Source organism: Lytechinus variegatus, chromosome 1 (genome assembly GCF_018143015.1).
Source record: "Lytechinus variegatus isolate NC3 chromosome 1, Lvar_3.0, whole genome shotgun sequence".
NCBI lineage: Eukaryota > Metazoa > Echinodermata > Echinoidea > Temnopleuroida > Toxopneustidae > Lytechinus > Lytechinus variegatus.
Genome location: NC_054740.1, coordinates 27,293,401 through 27,319,700, shown reverse-complemented (window position 1 = coordinate 27,319,700; position 26,300 = coordinate 27,293,401). Strand labels below are relative to the sequence as shown.

Sequence of the window (26,300 nt, the reverse complement as noted above, 5' to 3'; positions counted from 1 at the left end):
ACTAAACAATTTTTTAAATCTTCTGCTTCCATTTTCCCCCAGAGTCCCAGACTCAAGATATCTGGGATGTTTTAGCAAGTCTCCTATCCAAAATCCATGAATTCAATCTTCAATCTGTTTGCTTGGAAATAAACATTCTAGGCCTACATGTACATGTAGATTGTAAAAGAGATACAGTCATGCAACTATTTGCAACATTGGTTTAGAAATTTGGCACATGATTGGCATAGCCAATTTTGAATGGCTCTTTAAAAGGTTCTTGTCACTTTTTTTAAGCAAGACTGCAATTTTTTAATGGCAAAAAATAAAGCCTGTGGAAGCCAGAAGAATGGGAACTGTAAAGCACTGATCACATACGGTACTCTTAATCATGATCACATGTACAAGACAGCTCATTTCATTTTGAAGGAAATCTGAGGTGAATCAAAATTATGGTATGACAAAGATTGTTTGCTCTAGAGCTCCACTTATTGTGGTTAAAGCAAAAGTACACACAGATTTTTGGTCATCAGGGTCCAGTTTCATTCACTTGTTCGCTGCAACCATCCTGCCTGTGGGGAATCTATAGGTACATGTAGGACTATGGAATGCCAGTGCTGTACATAGCACAGACTTGTGATCAAAATTAGTGATTTCCATACGGTTGGACTTTTTTTCCATTAGTAACTTGGGAATAATTTTTTTATTCACCAGAGTGCTCAAAAACTTTAATTTTAAGCATACTTTTATGTACACCCTCTATTGGTGGAAAGTAATATGGCAAGAAAATTTTCATTTTTCAATCTTTATTTTTAATTAAGAAAAATAATTTAAAGTATCAAATTTACATAAGAGCCAAGTTATATAATGGATAGCTGTTGTAAACTGACAGTGTAAGGAAATCAAGCATTTGTCACAGAGAAAAAGAGAAAATAAGCCAAATATTGTCAACCTTATTTTGCCACACATGGAGATGTACATGTACAATGTATAAACTGAGAACAAGGTTATATCATAACCTTGTTCATTGAATGAGTGGTTTCATTAAGACTTGAACTTACATAATTAAACAAATTTATCACCGGTCAATCAAATTGAATGATTTCAGAAGCTTTAAACAGCTCTTACTGCAAATTTGTTAGTAAATAGTTAAGTTTTACTTTTATGAAATTGGCCCACAAATTTTGTGTGAGTTGAGTATTTTTTGTGACCATACAAAAGATGTGATAATTTTTACCCTGCAATGGTACTTTGACTTGTTTTACAGACCTGTACATGTAGGTCCATGATCTACATACATTGTATAGTAGTAACATTAGACCATGGACCTACTACTCTGAGAAGTATTTTATTTTATTATACCCAGTTGTTGTGTTCCGGACAGGTTGTGTAATGTGTGTCCTGACGATCAATTTTAGGTCATTTTGAAAAAAATTACAGGCAAAATTTCATAAATTAGAAAAAAAAACGTTAGGAAATATTTTATAGAACAAACTTGAAGATGATTAAAACTGCTGAATTCATATTTTTAATATAGACATAGAAAAACAAAATCTAGATCTAGACCTAATCCAAAGACAAAAAAGAAGGCTTCAAAAATATATTATATTGTCATGTCCGGACACCGACCTCCCATCCTACATCATACATGTAGTATGTACATGCATAGATCACTCACATTAATTAAATACTACTTACATGTATTGTGAGACTACCACAGATTGACCACCTCTTTTAAAACCGACCACCTTGCACGTGTTAAAATCATTGCGTATTACAAACGATATGCGCGGGAGAGTAGGCGCAATGTCCATACATGTAGAAACAGTAAGAATCGATTTTACAAGAAAAAAAGAAGCAACAAAAAGTACAAATTTAGTAGAAAATTAATCAAAATTTTAATGACCAGACCCAAACCCCGCTGAAGAACCAAGAAATCAGATAGGAAACGGCTTTAGAATAAATAACCCTCGTCAATCCTCGTATCAAGTGCCAGAGCTCGCAGTGGAAGTAGTGAGACGATCATTTAGCATGTTGACTGACATCATAGAACTGATTTGGAAGAGTAAAAATATTTCGGCACCGCAACAAGAATCGGCCGTAAACTTCGTGTATCGCGGGTGGTCGGTTTCAAAAGACGGGTGCAAATGAACAAATGTAAAATCGTCGTAATCGTTGTTCGTCGATATATACATGGATTGAATCGGAGTCGCCGAGCGAAACATGGGACTCTGATCTGCTCAATTTTCTGCACAAATGAGATGAAAACTGGGTAAAATTGATGAATATTTTCGCAGATATGATGCTTTAATAGATTAGCCTTCATTTTTGTCTTTGGATTACACTAAAAATATGAATTCAATAGTTGTACTTGTAATCATCTTCTATTTTGTTCTCAATAATGTTTCCTAACATTTTGTAGTTAAAATTGATGAAACTTCGCTTGTAAATTTTTTCCAAATAACCATCTAAAATTGATCATCCGGACACACAAATACTGTGTAGGCCTACTAGCATATAGTGAGTGATTGTATTACCGACCGGCCTTGTATTACCGAACGTGCGCATCATATGCGTCAGAAAATAATCAAATACGCTCAAACCTTTGCAACTTCCTCCCAAAGGGAACTTAATTAGAAAAATGATGAAAAATTATCAAAAACGCAATTTTGAAGTCTTTATATCCTCAAAACAATAAAATATGGTCAAAATAGCTCATCAGTGACTTTGTTGTTTTCCCAACTTTTCCCATAGAAAACACACGTTCGGTAATACGATACCTTTTCAAGTGACCAAAATATTTCACTTGCGAAGAGGGGTCCGATTGGAAGCTGATGTCGTAAAAATGAAAAACAATTTCGGCAAATTTTCTGCATGTTTATAATTTGTAGGTATTTGTGTATTTATGGTGAAAGTTTGGTGAATTTTATTGGAATAATGTGTTTGATATGATCAAATTCATGAAAAGTGTTCGGTAATAGGATCCACTACCATACTAACTACTACCGATACCGTACGCCTACCGTACTAGGCACATAGATCCTTCTAGGCATAGATTTACATGATTTAGCCTAGGTTAGCAATAGCATAATAGATATTAAACAGGACAAGAAGACAGGCATAAAACTTAAGCAGCAGCAGCAACAAAGTGAATGAAGCGAGCCGCCACCCACCCGGCATTCCGGCAACGGTTCGCACTCGCTTGCGCTGGCTTTCGCATTCGACTTCGAGAATGGCTTCCTTGACTGACTGAGCCGAGCCTGAGAAAGAGTGAGATGGATAGCTAACGTTCGTTACATTAACCCTCTTCAATATAAATAAAAGATGAATTATCTCACCTCATCGTCGTGTAAGATCCAAATATATATCCGAAAAAGTCTCAATTTCAAACAGTGGCAATCACAGGTCGCTTGATCCACCAACGCCCCACATCTCACATTATTTCCGTATTATTTCCAATTCCCCTGGCCCTAAAAACCTACGCTCCTCCTCGTACCTGATCCAATTCCGTGTACCGTACCGGTATAGTGTACGTGAGTGAATTGGGCGCTCCGTACGTAGCCAACGATCTTTTTTCGGGTCATATGCAAATAAGGGTGGGTTCCGAGTTCGAACTATGGTAACCCGTGGACACGGACATCCAGGCCAGATGACGGGGAATGTGTCACTGATAACGATGACTATTATGATATGAAATGAGGGGCGGGCGGGGGGGGGGTCAATGGCCCCCAAAAAATGCCACATAGGAAAATGTGCCCTCTTTTCATACAAAATGCTCTTCACTATGAAAATTAAATATTTTCAATTCAATTCATTTATTTTCTCTTTCAAACTTACATTTACAATGATAGTTAAATTTTCATATTTACAAAATATACGTTTAAATCATTTTTATAATACAATAATACTATTAAATCGAAAGAGAAGGACACCAATTAAATATATATATATCTCTCCCTCCCTCTCTCTCTCTCTCTCTCTCTATATATATTTATATATGTATATATATATACAGTGCGTCCCAAAAAAAACTATACACTTTTGAAATGGCTGCCAAATAAGAAATGTAGCACTTTGGGGGAAAAGACTTATAGATATGGAAAGCCAATAAAGTCAACTTTCAAATGACACCAAAAAGTTGGAAAATTATTCATGCTTGAGCGAGCACTGCCCACTGAAACAGAGGGTATGCAAATTAGGGTGGGCTGGAATTAGCCTTCCAATTTCTTTCAGATTTTTTGTTTGGTACTTGCAAAGTTGAAGGTTATTTGGTGAGTTAAAGATCAGATGTTATCAGTTTGTTGTTTGTGAAAATTTCATACGTTATTAAATTGAAATTTAATGCATGAGTGATCATGAATTGCAATTTTTAGTGCAGCTTTATCATGTGGATCATGTGGATCTTAACAATGTGTTCATGACAGTCAGGAGAAGAGGGGGTAATATGACTTAGGTAGGTGAAGTAAGTTGATGGGCTTAAGGTCAACAGAACATTTAGCAACCCCTCCCCCCACTTCTCTCCTCCTGGGAGACTAAGCTTGGCTAGGCTGGGCAGGAATTAGCCATACAGTTTTTTGAGAGGTTAGTCCTTTGGAACTTACAAAGCTAAGGGTGTTCTGCTATTCATGAGTGGGATAAATTTTGGTTTTAATAGGCAAATTTCATGAATTTCTCAATTGAAATGTACTGCATGAGTGAACAGGAATTGCAATTTTAGTGTAGCATATTCATCTTGTGGACATCAGAAGTGTGTTCATGAGAGTCAGAGTAATGTGATGGTACATGTACCTGTTACAAGCAAGAGGTCGAGGTATTCTAAGATTTGGTTAAAAGGGCATTCCTCTTCATTTTGTCCTTTTACAAATTAAAATTCATAGGTACCCTCCCCTCTTCACCTCCATTTTCCAGCCCCCCCCCCCCCTCTCTCTCATCTCCTGGATTGTAGCCTTTTCAAAACTTAACTGCCAAGTGACCGGTGGCTGATGGTCAGTTTGAATGATTACCAAAAAAAATTAATGATTATGATGATTAATGAAATAATTTATTGGAAAAAAATGAATGTTTTATTGATCACATTGCACATTGAATGAGTTAATGTACTGATAAATTGTTGATTGAATGATTGATAGGAAAAAGTTGATGCCCTAATTCAGAATTAATCATTAAACCAACATTCTGCTCTGGACTTCACGCGTACATAATAGCCATCAGTCTCTCAACAGGAGGGGAGGGTGGGAAAGAGGGAGGGGGTGGGGCTGAATGTTCTGTTGACCCTTATTCCATCAACCTACTTCTCCCACTTAAGCCCTATCTCACCCCCTATTCTCCCGACTGGCCGACTCCCATGAACACATTGCTGAGATCGCCATGATAAAGTTGAAATGCTGCCCCAAAAGAGATCCAAATGATAAAGCTGAAATGCTGCTCCAAAAGTGTAATTTGTGTTCACTCATGCATAAAAGTTCAATTTAATAACTTAAAAAAATTTGCTTAAGCTATCAAAACTGATCAAGGCTGATCATTAATTTATCACAACGCCCTTAACTTTGCAAGTTCGAAATGATTTGCCTCTCAACAACTGAAATAAATTGGAAGGCTAATTCCAGCCCACCCTAATTTTCATACCCTTTGTTTCAGTGGGCAGTGCTCGCTCAAGCATTAATATTTTTCCAACTTTTTGGTGTCATTTGACAGTTGACTTCATTGGCTTTCCATATATGAGAGTCTTTTTCCCCAAAGTGCTAGATTTTTTATTTGGCGGCCATTTCAAAAGTGTATAGTTTTTTTTGGGACGCGCTGTATATATATATATATGTATATATATATATATATATATATATATATATATATATATATATATATATATATATATATATATATATATATATATATATATATCTATAATGAATTAAAAAAATAAACGAATAAAGATAAATGATGCAGTATACACTGTATACTGAAATCCTAAAACGATTAAACAAAGAGTAATTATCAAAAACATTTACATATTAAGTTCTGAATTACATTACTTTGGAAAAACGATAATCTAATATGAATTCAGAAGGTAGTTTTTTTTTTCAAAAACCATGCATGCTTTATAAAAAACCGTGTGTCACGGCTTTGTGAATTTGAATTCAAATTGAATTTACCATTAAATATCACTGTCAGGTAACACTAACATGGAATAGCACATCACCGTATAAACGAAACATTTGGGAGTTGGAGCTAACACATTAGCAAGATGCTAATCAAGGTTAGCCCCAAATAATATAAGTATCACTAGTTTAAACAAATCTCAATATTGTACATCAAAATAATTCAGTACTAATTCTACTGTTGCAGACAATTGCGATCATTTTTAGCAAACATATTTACACTATTTATAAGAAAAAAATATCTTAATTATTCACAAAATCTTTTTATACAGAATTTTTTTTCAGGCAGTATTTTCCATACCAAATTAATTATAATCTTCCAGTAGCATTATAGTTTTAACTAATTCGGGCATAAGTGTTTCAATTATTGTCTTCATGCATGGGCTACATTTATTTTATAAGGTTCAAAACAGTCGGTGATATTTTACCGGTCTCTCAATGAAATTTCTCAATGACTTTACATAGTCTCTCGTAAGGGTATATGGCTGAAAGATTGCTGAAAGATAACTGAAAAATAATGGAAAGACCAATAAAACCAATAAAAGTCAATAGAAAGCTTGCCGAAAGATTTTGATTCTTGAAAATAAAATCTCTGAACATAATGAAAGACCGATAATGGCTGTGTCCTAGCGTAAAGATGGGGGGGGGGGGCTCGGGGCACTCCCCCTCCCAAGAAAAAAAATACGACCAAGAAGATTTTTTTTTTAAAGAGACAATGAAGGAAAGAGAGAAAGGCGAAATATAAAATTATTTGCTGAATATTTTGTCAAAAATTTATCACAAAATTTGATTTTTGTCATCAAAAAAATATCGAAATTTTTGCTCGCAACCTTTCATAAATTTGCCCGATACGCCATATCTGGCCCATTCAAAATGTTTGACTCACAACGCCTCTGGACCAATGAAATACTATAGAAAGACCACTGTTGGACTAGTCGAAGTTCAACAAGACAATTAGGTTCTTTCAAGGATTTTCGGAGTATATTCAGTGGCGTAGCTAGGATTTTTTTTCCTGGGGGTACTGGGGGTCCTTGCTTTTTCAGGGGGGGGGGCACTGGCCATTTTTTCCGGTGTTTGTGTATGTGTCACAAGGGCAGATCCGACTTTCGCCAATAAGGGACGGGGCCCGAAATTATCTTCACCAGGCCTATATTTTCCTCGATCAGTCACTTCTTAGTTTTATTCTTATAAAACAAATAAACATGAAATAATCTCATAAGCCTTATAAAAAGTGCGAGTGCGAAGCGCGAGCGATTTTTATTTGTTTTTTACTTTTTGTATTTTGTCCTGAAAATTTAATATTCTGGGAAATGTTATATGGTTACTTCGAACTCCAAGCCCGAGCAGATATTTGTATTAACTGTTCTAACATTGTCGAAAAGTGACCTGTTATAGGACTGCTTACAGTTACTCAAGAAGACGGTATAAATTTTAATAATGCGAGCGCGAAGCGCGAGCAAATTTTTTGATATTCTGGCCTAAAAAAATGGTCATTCTAAGCACATTTTTTGATTAATAAATGGGATATAGGTATGTAACTAAACAATAATTGATGCGAGCGCGAAGCGCGAGAGGAAGAAAATGGAGATTTTAGACCTAAAAGCAGGACACTCTATTCATATTTGTAAATCATGAGTAGGATATATAGTTAATTGGGTATCATTAATAATGCGATTGTGAAGCGTGAGCAGACAATTATTGATATTCTGATGTGAAACTGGATAATTTAAGTACATTTTAAATAAAGAATGCATGCAGGATATCGCGCATGTTTTAGATTTAGACCTAGAATCTGGGCATTCTGAATACATTTCTTTAATGGAACATTATGGAATACACGTAGACAATATGAACTTGGCAAATCAAACAATGTGACCACACATCAGCGTGAGCTCAAAGTGCTGATAATTTTATGTAGACCATAAAACTGACATTTTACAGAGCACTTAAATTTTTAAATGATAAAATAGTGAAAGCTCGATGTGGGAGCTAAAATGTGTTTTGTACTTGATTGACTTCAAAACTTGCTCCATATCAGCCTATTGAGCAAGATATGAATCTCATCGAACAGGCAATTCTGGCGCGAAGCGCAAGCAAATATTTATATAGTAGCATGAAATATTTTTTTTGCAAGTCTTCCCCTCACATTAGGCCTATTTCATTCACTCGTCTTCCTCCTCTTATTTTCCTCTCCTTTTTTGTTTTCTTCTGTCTTTCTTTTTCTTTTCTTCTTTCTCCCTTTTTTTTTATGCTCTGCCAAGTTTTTTTTCTGGGGGCACCTGGGGGCACACCAAATATCAGGGGGGCACGTTCCCACAGGCCCCCGTAGCTACGCCACTGAGTATATTCCACATAATGAGATTTAAAAAAAAATAAAAATCCGTGATCTTGAAGACTGCATCCTGAAAAACCTTATAACCGATTTTCGATAGTCAGTGACGGAGAAGGGGTGGGGCTGTCTGTCGATGTTGTTTTCTTAGACGGGCCACCCAAGGTATAAATCAAAGGCAAGGGTTTGTCGACAAAGGAGAATAATTGGTTTGGAATCAAGTTCCTTAAAATCTCAATAAAAATAAACATTCAGCATATTGAAGGGTTACACATTTCTAAAATAGTAGATTTGTGTTTTATCTTTGAGACAATGACATACACTTTGCGAGGATTACCTAAACATGCTAAATGTAAAGATGGGCTTTAATTTTCGCGCTTGCATTATTTTTTTTAGTTCATGCAAAAGTACTTAGAATGCCTCGTTTCAGGTCTGAATTAAAGAAAAATAGCTCGCGTTTCGGGTTGCATCTTTTGTGATACATGTTCATGCTCCTAAATGTTCGATGCATTCAGGTCAGTATCCAATATAACGATTCCTTTAAACCTTATGGGAAAGATAATTCGACTGTTTTTTTTAAATTGAGCTGGAGTACGAAAACTTCACGCTTTGCCCTCCTCCTCCCACAAAACAAGTTTTTATTTTTTGCTCCTCGACCAGCCAATCGGATCGGGTAACATGAACAAAGTACGGATTATCCACCCCCCCCCCTCCCGGGAGGGGGTATTCGAGCGTATTGCTCTACACACCCCCTGAACGAGTTTTTCTCTATTTGCGAAATAACCCCCTAAACATTTTGTTTTTCGCTGCTTGTTTACACAATTTGGCCCCTAAACAAGTTGTCGCCAGAATAATGACCTCGGGGTAAAGGCTTGGGGAAAAAACATACCCTAAACACGTTTGGCTAGTCTTAAAAAAAAAGCTTTGGAAAAATGCCCTAAATGTGTTTGACCCAGCCATTGACCATTGACCAGTCTTTCAAAACCACCCTCTTTTAAAAAATCGGTGTTTTTTTTATACCCTATAGCATGCGCGATCCTCGTCCAAAACTGAAAAACACCCCTTTAAACGCGTTTTTTCTTTGTCACGCATGTGTACAGTAATATATTTGACTGCCCCACCCCCCCCCCCCGATCACCCCTTCCACCCACCACACACACACACACACGCACATACCTGGCTCTGCCCAAGAAGAAGGAGGAGGAGGAGGAAGATGAGCGAGGCGGGACCTATAGGAGGAGAAAGAAGAAGAAGAAGAAAGAAAAAGAAAGAAAGAAAGAAAGAAGGGAGGGAAGACACGTATAAAAGAAGAAAATGACGATAGAGTATTTGTATCGGCCTACAGAACTGTTTTCAGATGTGAAGAACCTTGTAACAGTATGTCAATAAACAGATGTCAATATTGATGCTGATAAGAAGTTCGCAAATTTAAATGAAAACATTGAGAAATAGAGGACTTGGCTAGAAAAAAAAAAGATAAAACCACTGACACAAAAGCCTATATGTTCTGAGGAATGTGGTAAATGATTATTGGTCCAATTAACCCTATCCGGCCCATTGCCCACATGATCATGATAATGGTCTAGTTCATTGGCGGCGGAAGCCAAAAAAATTAGGAGGGGGGGTCTACCTGAAAAAAAGTTCATCAACCTAAATTTTAGGGGGGACAAAAGACATTTTAGGGGGGACAAAAGACATTTTAAGGGGGGTCCACCAGAATTTAGGGGGGACGCAGGAAACAAAATTGACAAGCAAAAAAAAAAAAAAAAAAAAAAAAGGTTATAAACTAAAAATTTAGGGGGGACCGTCCCCCCACCTCAAATTTTTTTTGGGGGGACCTGTCCCCCTGCTTCCGCCGCCTATGGTCTAGTTTGGTCGAATCAATGATTCTTTCAACCTTTTTTTCCATTGACCATTTTGCCCAATAATCATTTTGTCCACTGGACAAAAAAGCAACAACTCCCGTGTGACACCACAAGAGGGAGTTGTTGCTTTTGAACTATAAAATTCTCCGACCAAAATGCTGGATATTTCATAAAATCAGATAACAACTAACAAAGTTATTGTCTTTTAAATCTTAGCTATATTTTGTGAAAACAGTTACATGCACGTCGTCATGATAATGTCCTCACCTTTCCTTTTCTATTTTATTACAAGCATGAAATCATGATTATTTCATATTTTCATACAATTTCCTCCAGTGGCGGACCGTGACCCCAGAGGACACAAAGCATTGGAGGGGCACTGTATTGTTCGTGAACAATGCTGTGCCCCTCCAATGCTTTGTCTCTTCCGGGCCACGGTCCGCCAATGATTTCCCCCTATAATAATAAAATATGTTGAATCAATGAATATCTGATGCTTTCAATCAATTGTCAATCTAGATATATTTATTTTTTGGAGGACAAAATTTTAATAAACATAATTTCATATAATAATAATGATAATAAAAACAAGACACTGAGGTCGGGATATGCATCTTCAATTTTCTCATTGAATATTCATGAAGATAATTTTCTCCCAAATCATGTAGAATGTTCCAAAATAAAAGAGGAAAGAGAAGGAAAGAGAAGTGTCATTCTTTTTAATCACTTTATAAGTAACACATGATCATCCATCATGTTAAGGTATGGATGGAATCATCTGTTGTGAGCGCTGTGCGTCTACTTTTCTTCTTATTCTTTATTTTCTTAACACTTCTTTCTGAAATAAAATAAAAAAGAGCCAATTTAATATTGTTTTAATTTTATCAATTTAAAAACTTGTGATACTTATAGTAATTCAAGGCCCTATACAGGGTCCTGTGATAATTGATATAGCGCCATCATCAAAGTAGGATAATTATATATCGGCGGCCGGTAGCCGAAACTGATTGGTCAATCGCTGCAGACGACCTTTGACCTGTAATCAAACCGCTAGATTTGGGTATGTGATCTGAGTCTGAGAGAATGAAGGTTTTTCCAGTTTGAGACGTACAAAGCCTAAGATATTCGTAAGTTTTTCCTCTTGACATGGATGAGCAACGTGTATTTCATACCTTAGTTAATTTTGCTACTTTAATTTCATTTGTAACGCATGCTTGTTGCTTTTGTGGACGTTAGTCTCACGACGGTACCGGTATGTAACTGCAGTCCAGTACTACAGCCACAGGCCATTGCCAATCGGCCCGGCGGCCGCGTTATCGCCATCGAAATCTCGCTCAGCTGCTCAGTCGCTGCCTTGCGCAACTGGGGGTGCATGGGGTCCCAGAAGTTCACCTAAGTTAGTCCTAGAACTTAGACTCATTAACTTGTTTGTGTGTGTTTGCTTAAGTTTTAAGTTAGATCTAGTTTCTGAAATGTATGTCTGAAGTGGAGGGCCGAGGGATTATCATCATTTATACACAAACAATGCATGCACAACGGCAAATTGTTAGACTGTGTAGGCCCTACAACGGATAGATCGTCTCCGCACAGCGATTCTAAGACCGCTGATTGGTCAATCGCGCAGATCACGTCATGATCACGTGGTCCGAAAAATAATTCCTTCGGACTGCGTGCGGAAGTATCGATAGCGATAAGCCGATAACGATATCCGGTCACGATGTGTAGGCGGTAAATCTGGTATCGATAAAAAATTATCGAAACTCTGCAATTTCATGCATATTCACGCGACGCTCCGAAACCCGGAAGCCAATTGACTTTGTGCACGTTGCGATAGACTCTACAAATTCCAACGAACATGATGACATATAGACGCTAATTTGTAAGATTTTGACGGAAAAGCAAAAAGTATAGAAATTCTCTTACCTGTGCGGTATCGGTGAGAAAATAGTAAGCCTGAGTCATATCGATTATTTTGAAAACCGGTGTTCGACAGCTCTAATTCGATCGAACATCGATGCATCGAATATTAAGGCGGGGAAAATTTAGTATCAGAGATGCCAACCCTCCCGATTTCATCGGGAGGCTCCCGAAAATTCATCCCAACTCCCGCCCTTACGATTACCATCCTTATCCTCCCGAAATTACGATTTTTTGCATTGATCAAATTGGATTGGAAGGACATACTATCGTCTGCTAACTTTAGCATGTAATAACTCAATTACGTTCGCTGCTACTAAATTCTGTTTGAAAAGTAGACAAATAAGGAGCAGCGAAAAGCTGGTGCATGTGATATGCCCAACGGGAATCCACTGTGCACCAGGCCGGTAGGCCCGGCTAGCTTCGCGAGGCGTGTGCGCTCGCGGCCACTGGATTTGTCGAGTCGTGCGGTGGAATATCGTTGTGTGATTTCGGCGTATTGATGGGTTGATATTGACACGAAATGGCGGAAAATCAACAAAAGAAGACCAAGAAATGGTCTCAGAAGTATGAGATTGAATATAGTCTCCAGTACCTGTGTGTTCGGAAGTCGGAAAGAGGAATTTACCATACATTTTGCTCAATTTGCAGCGTGGACATTTCAGTTTAGCATGGAGGTCGTGATTCGGAAGCACTTTCGTTCGGGAGCAAACGGCATGCATAGGCCTACCATACCATGGATAGCTCTATGGGCCTACGGACATTGCGATGACAAGATCTTCATGATCTTCGAGCTCCACTAGTACCCTGTTGTCTTTATTTTACCAAGCAAGGGACCAGCGCTGAGTTTTTCTTTACTGGATTTATAGTGGAACATAACCTGCCTATAGCTGATAGTGATAATTCATCCTTGTTGATTATTGTTGTTGGACAGGTACTTATGTATGACTTTTTTTGTCCCTTCATTTTTTATTTACATGTGAAAATGCATATTTGATATTTTTAATGTTAAAAAAGTGGGAACAATGTTTATTTCAAAACATGTGAAATGCCTCAAAATAAGGGTCAGATTGCACCAGAGAGCATCTAAAAACCCAGAGCTTCCAGGGCCCTAAGGCGGGCCCTGGACCCCGGCCGCAAGGGTCGAGCGCTATGCGCTCGAGATGTGCGCTATGCGCACATAATTTGGTGGCGGTTGCAAATCCTCCCTAATTCTGATTTCCAAAAGTTGGCATCTCTGAAATTTAGTCTTTTGTTTTTGCGTCGATGCAATGCACTTTGCATATGCACTACGCACTGACGGTACGCGCTGGCGTTGGCTGGGTGAGCGTTGCACAAGCAGATGACAGAGCAAAGTTCGTTTGTATTTTCCATGATCACAAAACACACAAAAAAGGCCGGGGACCAAAGCAGAATTCTTCCCAAAATATCTTCAACAATGATATTTGCAGATGACAACATATAAGTTTAAAATGAAACAATAATAAAGACATGAATCACGCAGAGTCGATCCGAATGATTTTCGGTCGACTAGCATTCGCAGTCCATTCACTAGCCCCGTCCGCAGCTCCGTACACTCACTCTCCCGAAACGACAGGCGTGCTTGACGTCAGCGCCAGCAAACAAGTGCAATCAACGGAGAGCGCTGTAACTTGCCTGAGATTGTGTAGTTGGATCCAAAATGAGCTCCAAATAAATTTATGGGAATAAATACGTAATTTTCTCTGGATGGTCATTTGAATTGCTATTCAATGATGATATAACGATTGTGAGGAAAGATTGTGGAATATGAGTTATGACGATGTTCGAGAATTAATCCTGATAATGACAATCCAGTTTTTTAGACGCAATTGAGCATGCGATCAAAATAAATACGAATGTTTCGAATCTAGCCCTAAATTCATCTCAATTATTACGATTTAACAAGATTTTATGGTTATACTAAGAACAGCGTTCTCGCCAGAAAAAAAATCACGCATGTCGGGGACTTGTGCTGCCACTCCTGGGGGGTGGGTGCGGGAGGGGGGGTTCACCCCTCCCTTGCGGAGCGCGGAAGCGACGGCCTTTTCATCAAATAGAGACGCTGAGGAAGCCCCTTTGTGGCGTATTTTTAAGCCCACACAAATGCACAGATACTTGCCGTTCAGTAGGCTTGGGAGCCAGCGCCGAATCCAAGCACTGAGATAGATGATTGTATCATCAAAGTTAGTGTATTGGGATTTGTGTGTGACTTGTGTGAGAAGTTTTTTTTTTTGGTTTTCATTCCAGAACCCCCCACCATCATTTGCTCGCTAGTCTTAAATGGGAGTCTTGTCATATTGGAATATTGACCAGAAGTTAATAAAACACATATTATTGTTCTGTCAGTAATAAAATTAGCGATTGAACTATGGATATTTTTCAGTCATATTTCCTTTAATCTTAGTCTTTTCATTCCAAACAATCATTTTTTTAATGATGTATTTCACCTTTATCCAGTTTGCCATTTTCTTAAGTGACTGAAAACAAAGACTAGTCCCAACCCTCCGCGAGTTGTTTACATAACTTTCTTTGTCTCCGCTAGTATTGCACAATCTTGAGAAGCACATGTTTGGAAATCTGATATTCTTGCGATGGGGGGTTACAAGATTGCCGCCCTTTTCATTCTGTGTTGGGTTTGGCTGCTACATGGCCTGTGTTGAGAAATTAGGTCAGGGTAAATTTAATTGCAAAGAGAGGCTTTGGACGGCATTCATGATGGATAGTCTTTTTTTTTAATGCATCATTTAAATAATTTCAACTTCACATTTGCAGGCTTGCAGGTATATTGTATGATAAAATTACTTTTCTCAGAATTGTACGAAAGTTCTACAAAAACTTTATCTTTTTACATTGTATTTGGACACGAATGCAGATGTTTCTTGACAAATAATGGGCTAAAAATACTAAACAGTAAACATACAGACCTCAAGTAAACCAAGTACCACACATTCAAACTTGGATTAAATCAAATCAGATATCAGTCAAGCACGGAAATCACTCTATCATCACAGCACTAAAAATTATAAACAATCACTTCGAAGAAACAATTGCCAGGGTCAAACCAGGGTCAAACATGTGCTTGCGTTGTGTCCTGTGTGTGTATAATGTTTGCAGTGAGTTGATCTTGTGATGATGGGGAGAGAATTTGTGTGTGTGGTTTTTATGTCTGCAGTGAGTTGGGTCATGGATGACTGGGAGAGAATGAAAGGACCAGGGAGTCGGGAGGAGAACCGTAGCGAGCAGCCGCGAGCTAGCTGGGCGCCTTGCCACTTTCCTAGCCGTAGTAGGCCTGTAAGTGGTCTTAAGTTGGTGGGACTTCGGCGCAACCCGATAAATTAAGTTGATATCACTAAGATGAGTTCATGGAGTGTATTATTTTTTTATGAATATTTCCATTTAATTTTTCCACGCATGTCGCTGAAATTTTACGCATGGTTCCACTTGGTCTCCATTTCCGCACGCATGGTGTTTGAACCATGCGTATTATACACTGGCGAGAACGCTGAATAAGAATATTGACGATGTCAGCAAAGTATGTTATGTTCATATGGAAGAAATAATACTGGGATTATTTCTATTGTTATTCCATCTCTGGACGTCTCCTCCAAGCTCCGAGAAAATAAGCACAATGTGCATGCGTGTTTGATGACGTATGACATATTTTCCCATTCATGAAATCAGAGCCCAAAGTTGGGCACAAACTAGCTTCAAATTGATGGGAAAAAATATCAAACGCAATTTTCTCTGTTTTGTCATGTAAAATGTTATTATATGGTGATATTACGAACTTGAACAGAGTTTTTGCATGTAGACAATGTTATAGAATCAATCCTGACGTGATGATTATTTTTTTTAGACAAGTGCACTAGCTCGACTCAAGAAGTCAAGTCGATCGTCATGAGATGTCCGCCATTGAAAATTGAAACGAAATACAAACGTTTCACATCAAGCTCTAAATTCATATTAATGATTATCATATGCAAATTATTGTTAAATATTACGATTAAATAATGTTCTATGGTCATGATTTTAATATTGTTCATGAAAGCAAGATTTATTTTACGTTGATCGCGTCAATTTCCAGCCATTTTCTGGTTTGATTAAAGAACAGTACTGCGCATGCACGATCGATGGCCATGACTTCCATTCATGAATTCATCGTGCATAAATTATCTCGGCACGAGCAGACGAGTAAGACTCGAACTATGATCGAAATAAACTTCAAATTAATGGTGAATAGCATCATAATTACTCAATCGGTTTCATTTTGGGGGCAATAGAAATCAAGTAAGTAGTAGTAAAGTTGGACATTACTGATATTTTGATGATTGATTGTGTAAACCAAACGAATCGGCCGGCCGACGTATTTTTTTGTTTTTTTCGATGCACCGATTTTGCAAAATCTGCACCGGTGTTCGATGACATCGATCGAACACCGATTTTAAAATCGATTCGACTCAGGCTTAGAAAATAGATCACGAGAATACCTTTCATAATTCATATAAAATACACGAAAGTGAAATTCTAGGTCGATTTTGGTACGAGGTGATAGAGAATTGCACACTTGTTTTGGTGGAATTCTGTGTTGGTAAATAAAAGGCTTGCACTGCGCATGCTTACTATATTTTCATTCATAAATTGGTTCTCGGCAGTGGCTGGATGACGTCATGTAATAAGCAAAAATGTACACGACCGCTACGTTCACGCTCCGCTATCCGTTGTACACAATTTGTTGCTGTGGCATGCAGCCGAGTGCATTGCCATTATATAGTGGAAATGCAGAGCACGCGAGGTTTCTTTAGACTTACTTTACTTAGATAGGTGCCGCACTATTTGTTTTATAAAATAGCAACACAGAAACAAATTCTTGAAAAGTTACAGTATACCACTTGTTCACTGCTACCACCCTGCCTGTGGGGAATCTACAGGTAGGACTATGGTATGCCAATGTTGTACAGAGCACACACTTTAAAAAATCATTAAAATATCACTTTTGTGACCAAAATTACTAATTTCCATACAGTTGCAATTTATTTTTCATTAGTAAAAATATGCCAAAAATTCAAGTTTTTGAGCGCTCTGGTAAATACAAAATTATTCCCAAGTTACTAATGAAAAATATATTGCAACTGTTTGGAAATTAGTAATTTTGGTCACAAAAGTGCTATTTTAATGATTTTTTAAAGTGTGTGCTCTGTACAACATTGGTAACCATAGTCCTACCTGTAGATTCCCCACAGGCAGGGTGGTAGCAGCAGAGATGCCAAGTTCAAAGACCAGCTATGCGTGAGATTTTCTGTGAATCTGAGTGAGATCACAGACATTGTGTACAATGTATATGGGGATAGGCTGTGATAGTTGGGTGAGACAGAGATTTGAGGGGATGAATAAGAGTCCAAAATGCTTGAGTCTCACGCATAATGCGTGAGACTTGGTAGCTCTGTAGCAGTGAACAAGTACAATATACCCAGTTGTTGGGTGTCTGGACAGGTTGTGTTGTGTATCCAGACAGTCGATTTTAAACTGCCAATTGAAAAAGTTCACAATCCAAATCTCTTAAATATTTTAGCACAAAATGTTAGACAATATCATAGAAAACAAATATTGATGGTGATTAGCACTAAAAATCAATGCACAGTTTTTGTTAAATCCAAAGACAAAAAAGAAGGCTTCATATTTGTTACTTGTCCGGACACCCAACCCCCCCCCCCCCCCATCCTACAGTTTTGTTGGATCTCTACCGCACTGGTTTGCTTGAGCGTGCAATGTCAATTTTAGTTGCGCACCTTTAGCACTGCTGTGCAGTGCACCAAAGAAGTTGGATGTCATGTGACGCGGAATAGCCAATCACAATGCTTGAAATAATACACCTATTTTATAATATAATCAAGGTCAAGCCAGGTAGACTATAGCTACTGCTTACTAGTACCTGTACTGTGTAGACTATAGTGTTGTAAGACAGCTACCTCAGGCTCGGGCGAAGTTCGTGCAGGCTCCAGTCCACTTCACTATTTTTATTGTAAAGAAATCATTCAAATATAAAAATATTTTTAAAAATACAATAAAATACTAAAAAGATCCCAAATATACATCTAATTTAGATATGATGTTCTTCATTAAGTCAGTCAATAATTACCATATTCATGAATATGGTAATGAGCATAAACTTGTATATGAACAAAATGCCATGTGCTTTTAGATCCATACATGTAGCCCACTAGACTAGTGATATTGCAACATTAAAAATGGCATAATCCGAGTTGTGTAATTTTTTAGGCTACAAAAAGATCTTTTTCTGTAAGCAATATCAAAATTCAAAACCAGCAACCACTAGTACACACTCATACATGTACACACTAAAACTCTTTACACACAGTACTGAGCTTTATTCACACTTGAAAACAAAAATCATATTGTAATCAGATACAATGGCTAGTAAAAAGTTAAACCCTAGGAGAAATATTTATTTATGTTTTAATATGATTATTCAATTTCCAGGAACATAATTTGATATTGTGTACGTGCATGTATGTATGGACTTAGATCCTATGTGTGTTTGGGTATGTACATGCATGCAGTATGGATTTTATCTGTTTGTGTGTTTCTACTATGAGTTTTGTGATTCTAATTATTTCAGAACACTATTTTCATTTGTTGAGGTTAAAAACAACTAGAATTATTGAAAAAAAAATTATAAATCATATTTCCTGTTTTTTACATATAAATACCAGACGCCCATCTTATTTACCGGACGGTATTTACCACCGGTAATTACCTCTAGCGGTATTTACCGCTCAACCCTGTTTCATGTTAAGAGCTTTGAATTAGGAACACCAATTATGTACAGTGTAGCATTAGCTGTACCGAGAGAGTTCATTAACTTGGATTGAACCAGTCAGTAGGAGAGCTCTCTATGCAGACACAGCAGAAATATTCAAATTGTCAGCATCTTCATGGCATTCATATTTTCTATGAATTATATCTTGACTTTATTTCATTATGAAATAGAAGGATGATTTTAGTAGTGAAATGTATGATTTTGAATTCAATATCAGTGTAAAGGGTTATGTTTTTGACACTTGCACTTTGTTAAAAAAAATTGTTTAAAAAGATTTTAAAAATTCAAAAAATCTGATTTAAATTTTAAGAATCTTATTTTTTACCAAATAGATCCAAATTTTTTTCTTTAAATCGCCAAACTTTGTGCATAAATATCAGTGACAACATTCTAAAGTGCATGAAACAAGTTGTCGAATTTGCAGTGCACCAAGGATATAGATTGTACTGGATACCAACTGACTTTGTATTCTCGTACACATGCATTTACGCAACAAAAATAATTCCATGGCATAGACCTAGATGCTTAGTACAGAACTTTGCATTTGCAACATCTTTCCAAAGGGATGTTGCAAAGAAAGTGACTAAAATACATGTATTTCACATGCGATGTGAGGTGTGATTAGAAGCTGGCATGGTAAATAAAAAAAAGATGATCTCGGTAGAAATTTTCCATAGATTATTCTTTTATATTTGTTGATTTATGGTGGAAATCCAGTAAATTTCAAGTAAATATTGTTTAAATTTCTGAAAAGTGGTCAGTCTCCAATACCATATATTGCGCACCAAGAATACGACAAGAAGATCCACATCAACCCAATCACTGGCCTTACCTGACACATCACAACCCTCTCCATGACAGCATTAATGCCTTCTTCAATATTCAATTTCAATTAAAACTTTATTCAAATGACATAAAATCCTTCGTTACTATCCTGCCTGTAGAATTGCTCATCTGTTTACAATGTAGGTTCAGCTGCAATACATCTCCATCGACAAAGATGGATATTGAACAAAATAAATGCAATTTGTTACTTTTTTCTTTTAGGTTTTCCCAGAAGAGAAGATGGATCCAGGCAAAGTGAAGAGCTTGCTGAATTTTGTGAGTATAAAAGACTTCCTTGGATGAGTTTTGGTTTGCTTAATAATACTAATAAAAATAATAATAATATTAAAGAGAAATGCAGTAAACACTGATTTCATGAGAAAGTCTGTAAAACCAGGCTTAATTGTCAGTACATCGTCGAGTGTCTAGATCTGGTACAGTTACATAAACTGAACTTTGTGAAATCTTGAAATCTACGCTGAAAAATGTTCACACTGAAGATCACCGACACAGATAGGTACACGTGGGACAGATTATTATTAATGCTGGAATAAAGACCCGACGGAAGTGACCGAATCCACGCTTATTTTGCTTATTTCTCAGCAATTACACAGTTTCTTCTAGAAGCCTTTGGCACATACAGTATATTTTTTTCATACAAACAGACACTTGGGTGGTCATTATATTAGATTCTGTAAAAAGTCATTTTGAGATCGTTACCACTACTGGAATTTATCTTTAAAGGGAAGTTCACCCTGACAAAACGTTTATTTTAAAAATAGCAGAAAAAATAATAAAAATATTGCCGAAGGTTTGAGAAAAATTCATCAAACAATTAAAAAGTTATTAGAATTTCAATTATTTGATTTGTGACGTCATATGCGAGCAGCATTCCTACATAGCGGATGGTTAAAAATCGATGAAATGCCATTTTCTCAGAAAATTTAAAATGGTTTTCACTGTACCTTTTGTATATCAATAGACAAATCATTTCACACCCGATCATGAATAGAAAACAAAATTTAGTCATCGGGAACCATACAAAATTTGAAATTCATGCATTTTATATTACATAACACATGGGGAAACTGCTCGTTTATGACGTCACAAATCCAAAATTATGAACTCTAATAACTTTCTTACTCTTAAACGGATTTTCCTCAAACCTTCACCAATATTTTTTACTATTTTTTCTGCTATTTATACAACAAAGTTTTATTCAGGGTGAACTTCCCCTTTAATAATAATAATGAGTACCAACAGTAATTACAAAACTATCTAGTGAAAAATTCTGAGGTGCAAATTATGAAAATGATTCAAGATACTAAGCTTACAAGATACCAAAGTCTAATCTCATTGGACCATGGAGATCTGAACGACTAAGGAGAATTTTGGACTGGAGGAAAACTAAAATATTTTTGTATAATAAGGGCCTCATTATAAACAAAGCTTAGCGATTAATCATTGGGTCATTTCTATGATTGATTTCATTGATTTGTGTATGATCAATCTTGAAAATTAGCCTCGGGATGAATTGCTAAGTTTCATGTTTCGGTGCCCTGGACTGAAAAAATTTCAACTTATACCTGTATATATTTACCGTGTTTACACATTGACTCGGCTCGGGTGTTGAATCCGCGAGCCGGGTTGAACACTGCGAAGAAGGGATCAGAGATCGCTTTTATACGTACATATAAAAAGGCTAGTTCAACACGGCTCGCGGATCTCGAACGGAAGAAGAATTATGACGTCGCAAATTAAACGCGGGAAATTCACCGCCGGAATCGAATCTTGTCCGTGCGAACAACAACAATGCCAAAAGTGAAAGCGTGCGCAGTGACCTGGTCAAGAGAGTTCGACACGGCTTTCTGTTTACACACGAAAAAATTGCCGAGTCTGACTCGGCTCGCGGGTTGAAACCTATGATTTTGGCGGATCAAAAAAGCCGTGTTCGACACGGCTCGCAGATCACACTGATCGCGTTTACACAGCATAAAATTGCCGTGTTGAGCACGGCTCGCGTGTCGAACCCCCGAGCCGTGTCACTGTGTAAACACGGTATATGTAGGCAATCACTTGATATTGTGGGAGGTCAACAAATGACATGATAAGTGTTTTCAAGTTTTAAGCCAGCTGTGCAATGAGTTTGTAGGACTGTGTATCCTTAGATGACTGATGACTACATTGGTACCAGCGTGAATGCAAACATCCCTATCATGGAACACCACAAAATATTTTAGTAATGTACATGTATAGTGCTTGCTAACAATTAGCCTAATTGATGCTCTGTCATATTGTACGTTATCAGATGTTACTATAGAAAATGGAACTCGATTTGATGAACAGGGATTTTTACTAAAACGCGGAGACATCGGGCCTGTAGCAAAAAAAAATTGCCTCTATATTATTTGATTGTCAACCATTCAAAAGGCATATTTAGGACTTAAGGACTTTGCATTGAGTACATGGTGTGTACTTGGTAGTGTTTCACAACGAGTTAATGGTGACTTAGAGTTATCCTTAAAACCAACATTCACGTGTTATTTATTACATAATCTGATTGAATGATACATGGTTGTGGGCATCCCATGTACATGGTCTGACAAATACGGTTGTATTGATAGCACACAGCTGAAATCGAAATGTGAATTAATCACACACCCAACAGGTATCAACATTTCCAATGGTAATTCCCCATCGATTTATTTTTACGTTTTTGTTTTGTTTTTGTTTTTTTAGGTGAATTCACTTGGAGTAGGAGAGGTCGTTGAATCATTACATCAGTTGAAAGATGGGAAGCATTTCATCTCCATGATTAAGATCCTGTAAGGATAAGTATTCAGTTCAAATTCTTCAAAAGAAGGAAAGAATTTCAGAAGAATTTACAAAGTAAAGTTGATTAAGCCCTGCCTCTTCCTAAATCCCCAAAATGGGGCTTAAAGTGGCTGTCACTATTCCAGTTATCTAGTAGATTATGCGGATGTGTTTGCCTTAAAACAATTGTGATGTTGAGATCTCTGTATTTAAAATAATGTGTTTTAGAGAGTAAATTTTACTATTTTACATGAAAATTTATTTTGATTGGGTGCCTGATAATATAAGATTATCTGAATGGTTTTTCTATTTTATATAAAACCTGTTCCAAAGCATGAACTTGACTGAAAATTTCAGGGTAAAATCTGTCTGAAGCTTCTAGATGTCCAATCCATGACTTTGTGGATGAATGCTCAAACAGTCCTTTTAAAGGAAAATAAAAACATCGTCAAGAGAGGGTGCTAGATATGTTTGATATTTGAAGATTACATTTTCACAGCGAATCAGGGAATAAAAACGATCAAGTTATGTTTCCATGACATTTGCCCAGGCGAAAATTGCTCCACTGCAATTCCACACTAATGGAATGATTAACTTCAACCCTGGATTTAAAGCTATATCATGTCACCAATCAGCTACTACATATTTTTAAGAATGGAATGTTAGATGTAGATGCTGCTTAAGTGTAATTCATAATTTTGACCCTTTACCAAAACTAAAAGCAAGCATTAATATTATTTTGATAAATCTGAAATATTCTTTTCTGAATCTTATATGATTATTTAATTGATATAAAGTGTATATCAAAGATAAAGAATTAAAGATCAATCTGAATATACATGTAAGTTTAACTTGAATCAATTGTAACTCTTTGCATAAATGGCACTAGAATGTGAATTCAAGTGTGATTTTGTGTTTTAACCTTTGCAGTTCGGAAAAGGAAATCCCTGACTGTGATAATCCTATGCAATGCTATCGCTTCATTCTGAAGTATTTGGAAGGTATGTGTAAAAAAAAAGTATAAAATTTGTTATTATTTACAGAAGACGTCAGGGGCCTGTTTCATAAAGAGTTACAGCTGTTTTAACTTTGGCATTATGGCAACTACCATGGAAACCTTGATTATGATTGTCTTCTGAGCCCTGTTACCGTGGTACCGGGAGTTGACATTACAATAAAGTTACAACAGATGCAAGTTCTTTATGAAACGGGCCTCAGGGCAGGTTATTGTGATTCAGGGGGCTATTTTCTCATTTTTGTGTTTTTGACATGCTAATCCTATCCTTTCCAGCCCTTTTCCATGTTGTTTTTCTTCGGAGGTTCTGTTCATGTTTCATTGGAAGCAGTGTTCTAGCTAGACCCATTTTAGTGGTGGTCGCTATTTCACAGCATTACAACATGTTTTTCAGGCTGAGTTAGCGGTCTTAACTTAAAAGCCAAGAGTGAAGGAACATCAATGTTATTACAATCGTGACTTTACCAAATCTTTGAAAATAAATATTTATCAAATATGAGAATATTCAATATAAATTATACAAATAGATCAAGTCTAAAGACGGGAATGAAGGCATGAACAATGCCTCTTTTAAATAAAAGGAGTTTTGAAACACTTTTCATTTGACATCTGTGCTGGTTGGGCCCAACCACTGCTGTCCACTGTGGCTATAACACTGAATGGAAGTGATTACCGCTTGGGTAGCTCATTATTCCTTTTATCATTCGCACACTTTTCATTTGTAATGTATTCTATAAAACAAAGAAGCCATTATCAATGAGAATATCTCTGAGGGTTCAGGGGAATCATTCCCTAGGAGAATAGGGTAGCATGCACTTGTTTTGAACAAAAAAGGCCTGAAATCCTGCAATGGTAATCTCGATATCTTATGAGATAATCCTGTCACTTTCAGGTCAGTAAAGTTGAAATGAATTAAATTTCCGTGTAAACATCACCTTTAAGAGCAGATTTCAGTCTTTCACATTTTCAAATCTGTGTGAAGTACCACCCTAACTTTATATTCATGCTATATCAATGTACATGTACCTCCCAGAGTAGGAAATAATTGTTTATTTTTTTTTAGGGGCCTTTTTGTTTGCAACATAGCTGAATTTTGGGAGCTTTTTCATAAAAAAAAATTTGCTGAATGAGCAATTGCTTGTATGCTGTAGAAGAACATTGCATTCTTTTGTATATACGGTGGCAGATCTTGGGAATATTTAGGAAAGATGGTCGCCCCAAAGAATTCCATTTTGCAAATTTTAGGGATGATTTTGGTTGTCAAAGGCAAAATCGCTTTTCACTCTCATGTATTTCGTACACGGATGCCGCACCTCCAATTTTTCCCCTTTATTAGGGTTCTATCAATCATCCCTCAAGTTCCTGGTGGACTTCTCCCAGATCGTCAACGGCTCCAGCATCTCGGAAGTCGCAAAAGTCACCGCCCTGCTGCTTTGTGCTGCCATTCAGAGTGAGAAGGTCAAGATCTTTGTGGATGCCATCACTGAGCTTGACCTCTTGACCCAGAATGACCTGAAGGAAATCATCCAGTATATTGTGGTCCAAGAGAGTAGCCACAAACTCCGGAGAGACTTTGCAGATATTCTTCATCGAAGAGGTGAGGAAAAGGCTTTTGGCCCTAGGCAGATTTTTGTTTATATTACCAAATATCTATACCGGCCGAACAGAAAAATTGTTAGCGCTGAAAAGAGCGCTTATAGTAGACCCAGTCATATCTGTCTGATTGTGATATCAAACGTTGATCCAAGATGTAAATAATGCATTATTGTGACATCAGGCATCGCTGTGACATTACCAATTGTAACAGCAGCCCCTAGTTAGCGCAATATTAGCATTAATAACAATGTTCCTTTGCGGCCGGTATTTTTACAATACATGTACGTATGTAGATTGTTTTCTGGATCTTCTTTATATAAAGCTTGTATTATTGTTGTGTTTGCAATATTTCCATTAGCTATTTTTTAAAAAAGAAATAAGGACTATAACTTTAAATTGTGATACATTGGAACTCCTTTTGATTTTCAACATTGCTGCATGAAGCAAAAGAAAGAATGAAGTTTCTGAAATGCTTGGATTCTGAATTGACAAAGTGTAATAATTTTTTTTTTTTTTTTTTAAATGTACTTCATACCCATGTTAAAGATAAATACCAGTTGTGGTAATGATCTCAAAATGAGTTCGAACAGAATCCCATAAAAATGACTACCCAAATGTTTGTATGTATAAATAAAAATTATGTGCAAATTGGGTTTTGAAAAAAGAAGTGTAATTGCTGGGAAATGAGCAAAATAAGCTTTGAATTTCATCAAATGTCCAGTACTTTTCCAAGCGATATTAGTACACTCTCCAACATATGCCTTTTTATTTATGTTAGTTATCATCAGAATTATCGGTTTTCAGCTAAGATTTCATGATTTAACAAAGATGATTTGATTTCAATGTACCAGATCGAGAGAGATACTATGGTGGTATTTAACCTTGATTTTAAAGGCCTTCTCATGAAATAATTGTTTGCTGCAATTATTTTCTTTTACCTGTTCAT

The 26,300-nt window shown here is 36.9% G+C and overlaps 2 protein-coding genes across 2 annotated transcripts in view; one reads left to right on the top strand and one right to left on the bottom strand.

Moving 5' to 3' along the window:
* The window catches only part of LOC121410369 (alpha-N-acetyl-neuraminyl-2,3-beta-galactosyl-1,3-N-acetyl-galactosaminide alpha-2,6-sialyltransferase-like), a 52,356-nt gene extending 48,917 nt beyond the window's left edge, over positions 1-3,439 (bottom strand). The window contains exon 1 of the mRNA XM_041602411.1: positions 3,318-3,439. The gene's annotated coding sequence lies outside the window, so the exon portion shown is untranslated. The remainder of the gene's footprint in view (positions 1-3,317) is intronic.
* Positions 3,440-11,351: 7,912 nt separating this feature from the next.
* The window catches only part of LOC121410362 (restin homolog), a 34,681-nt gene continuing 19,732 nt past the window's right edge, over positions 11,352-26,300 (top strand). Inside the window, exons 1-5 of the mRNA XM_041602398.1 lie at positions 11,352-11,455; positions 20,152-20,205; positions 22,669-22,754; positions 23,674-23,744; positions 25,095-25,355. Of these exons, the coding sequence (XP_041458332.1) occupies positions 20,170-20,205; positions 22,669-22,754; positions 23,674-23,744; positions 25,095-25,355 (454 nt within the window). The 5' untranslated portion in view covers positions 11,352-11,455; positions 20,152-20,169. The remainder of the gene's footprint in view (positions 11,456-20,151; positions 20,206-22,668; positions 22,755-23,673; positions 23,745-25,094; positions 25,356-26,300) is intronic.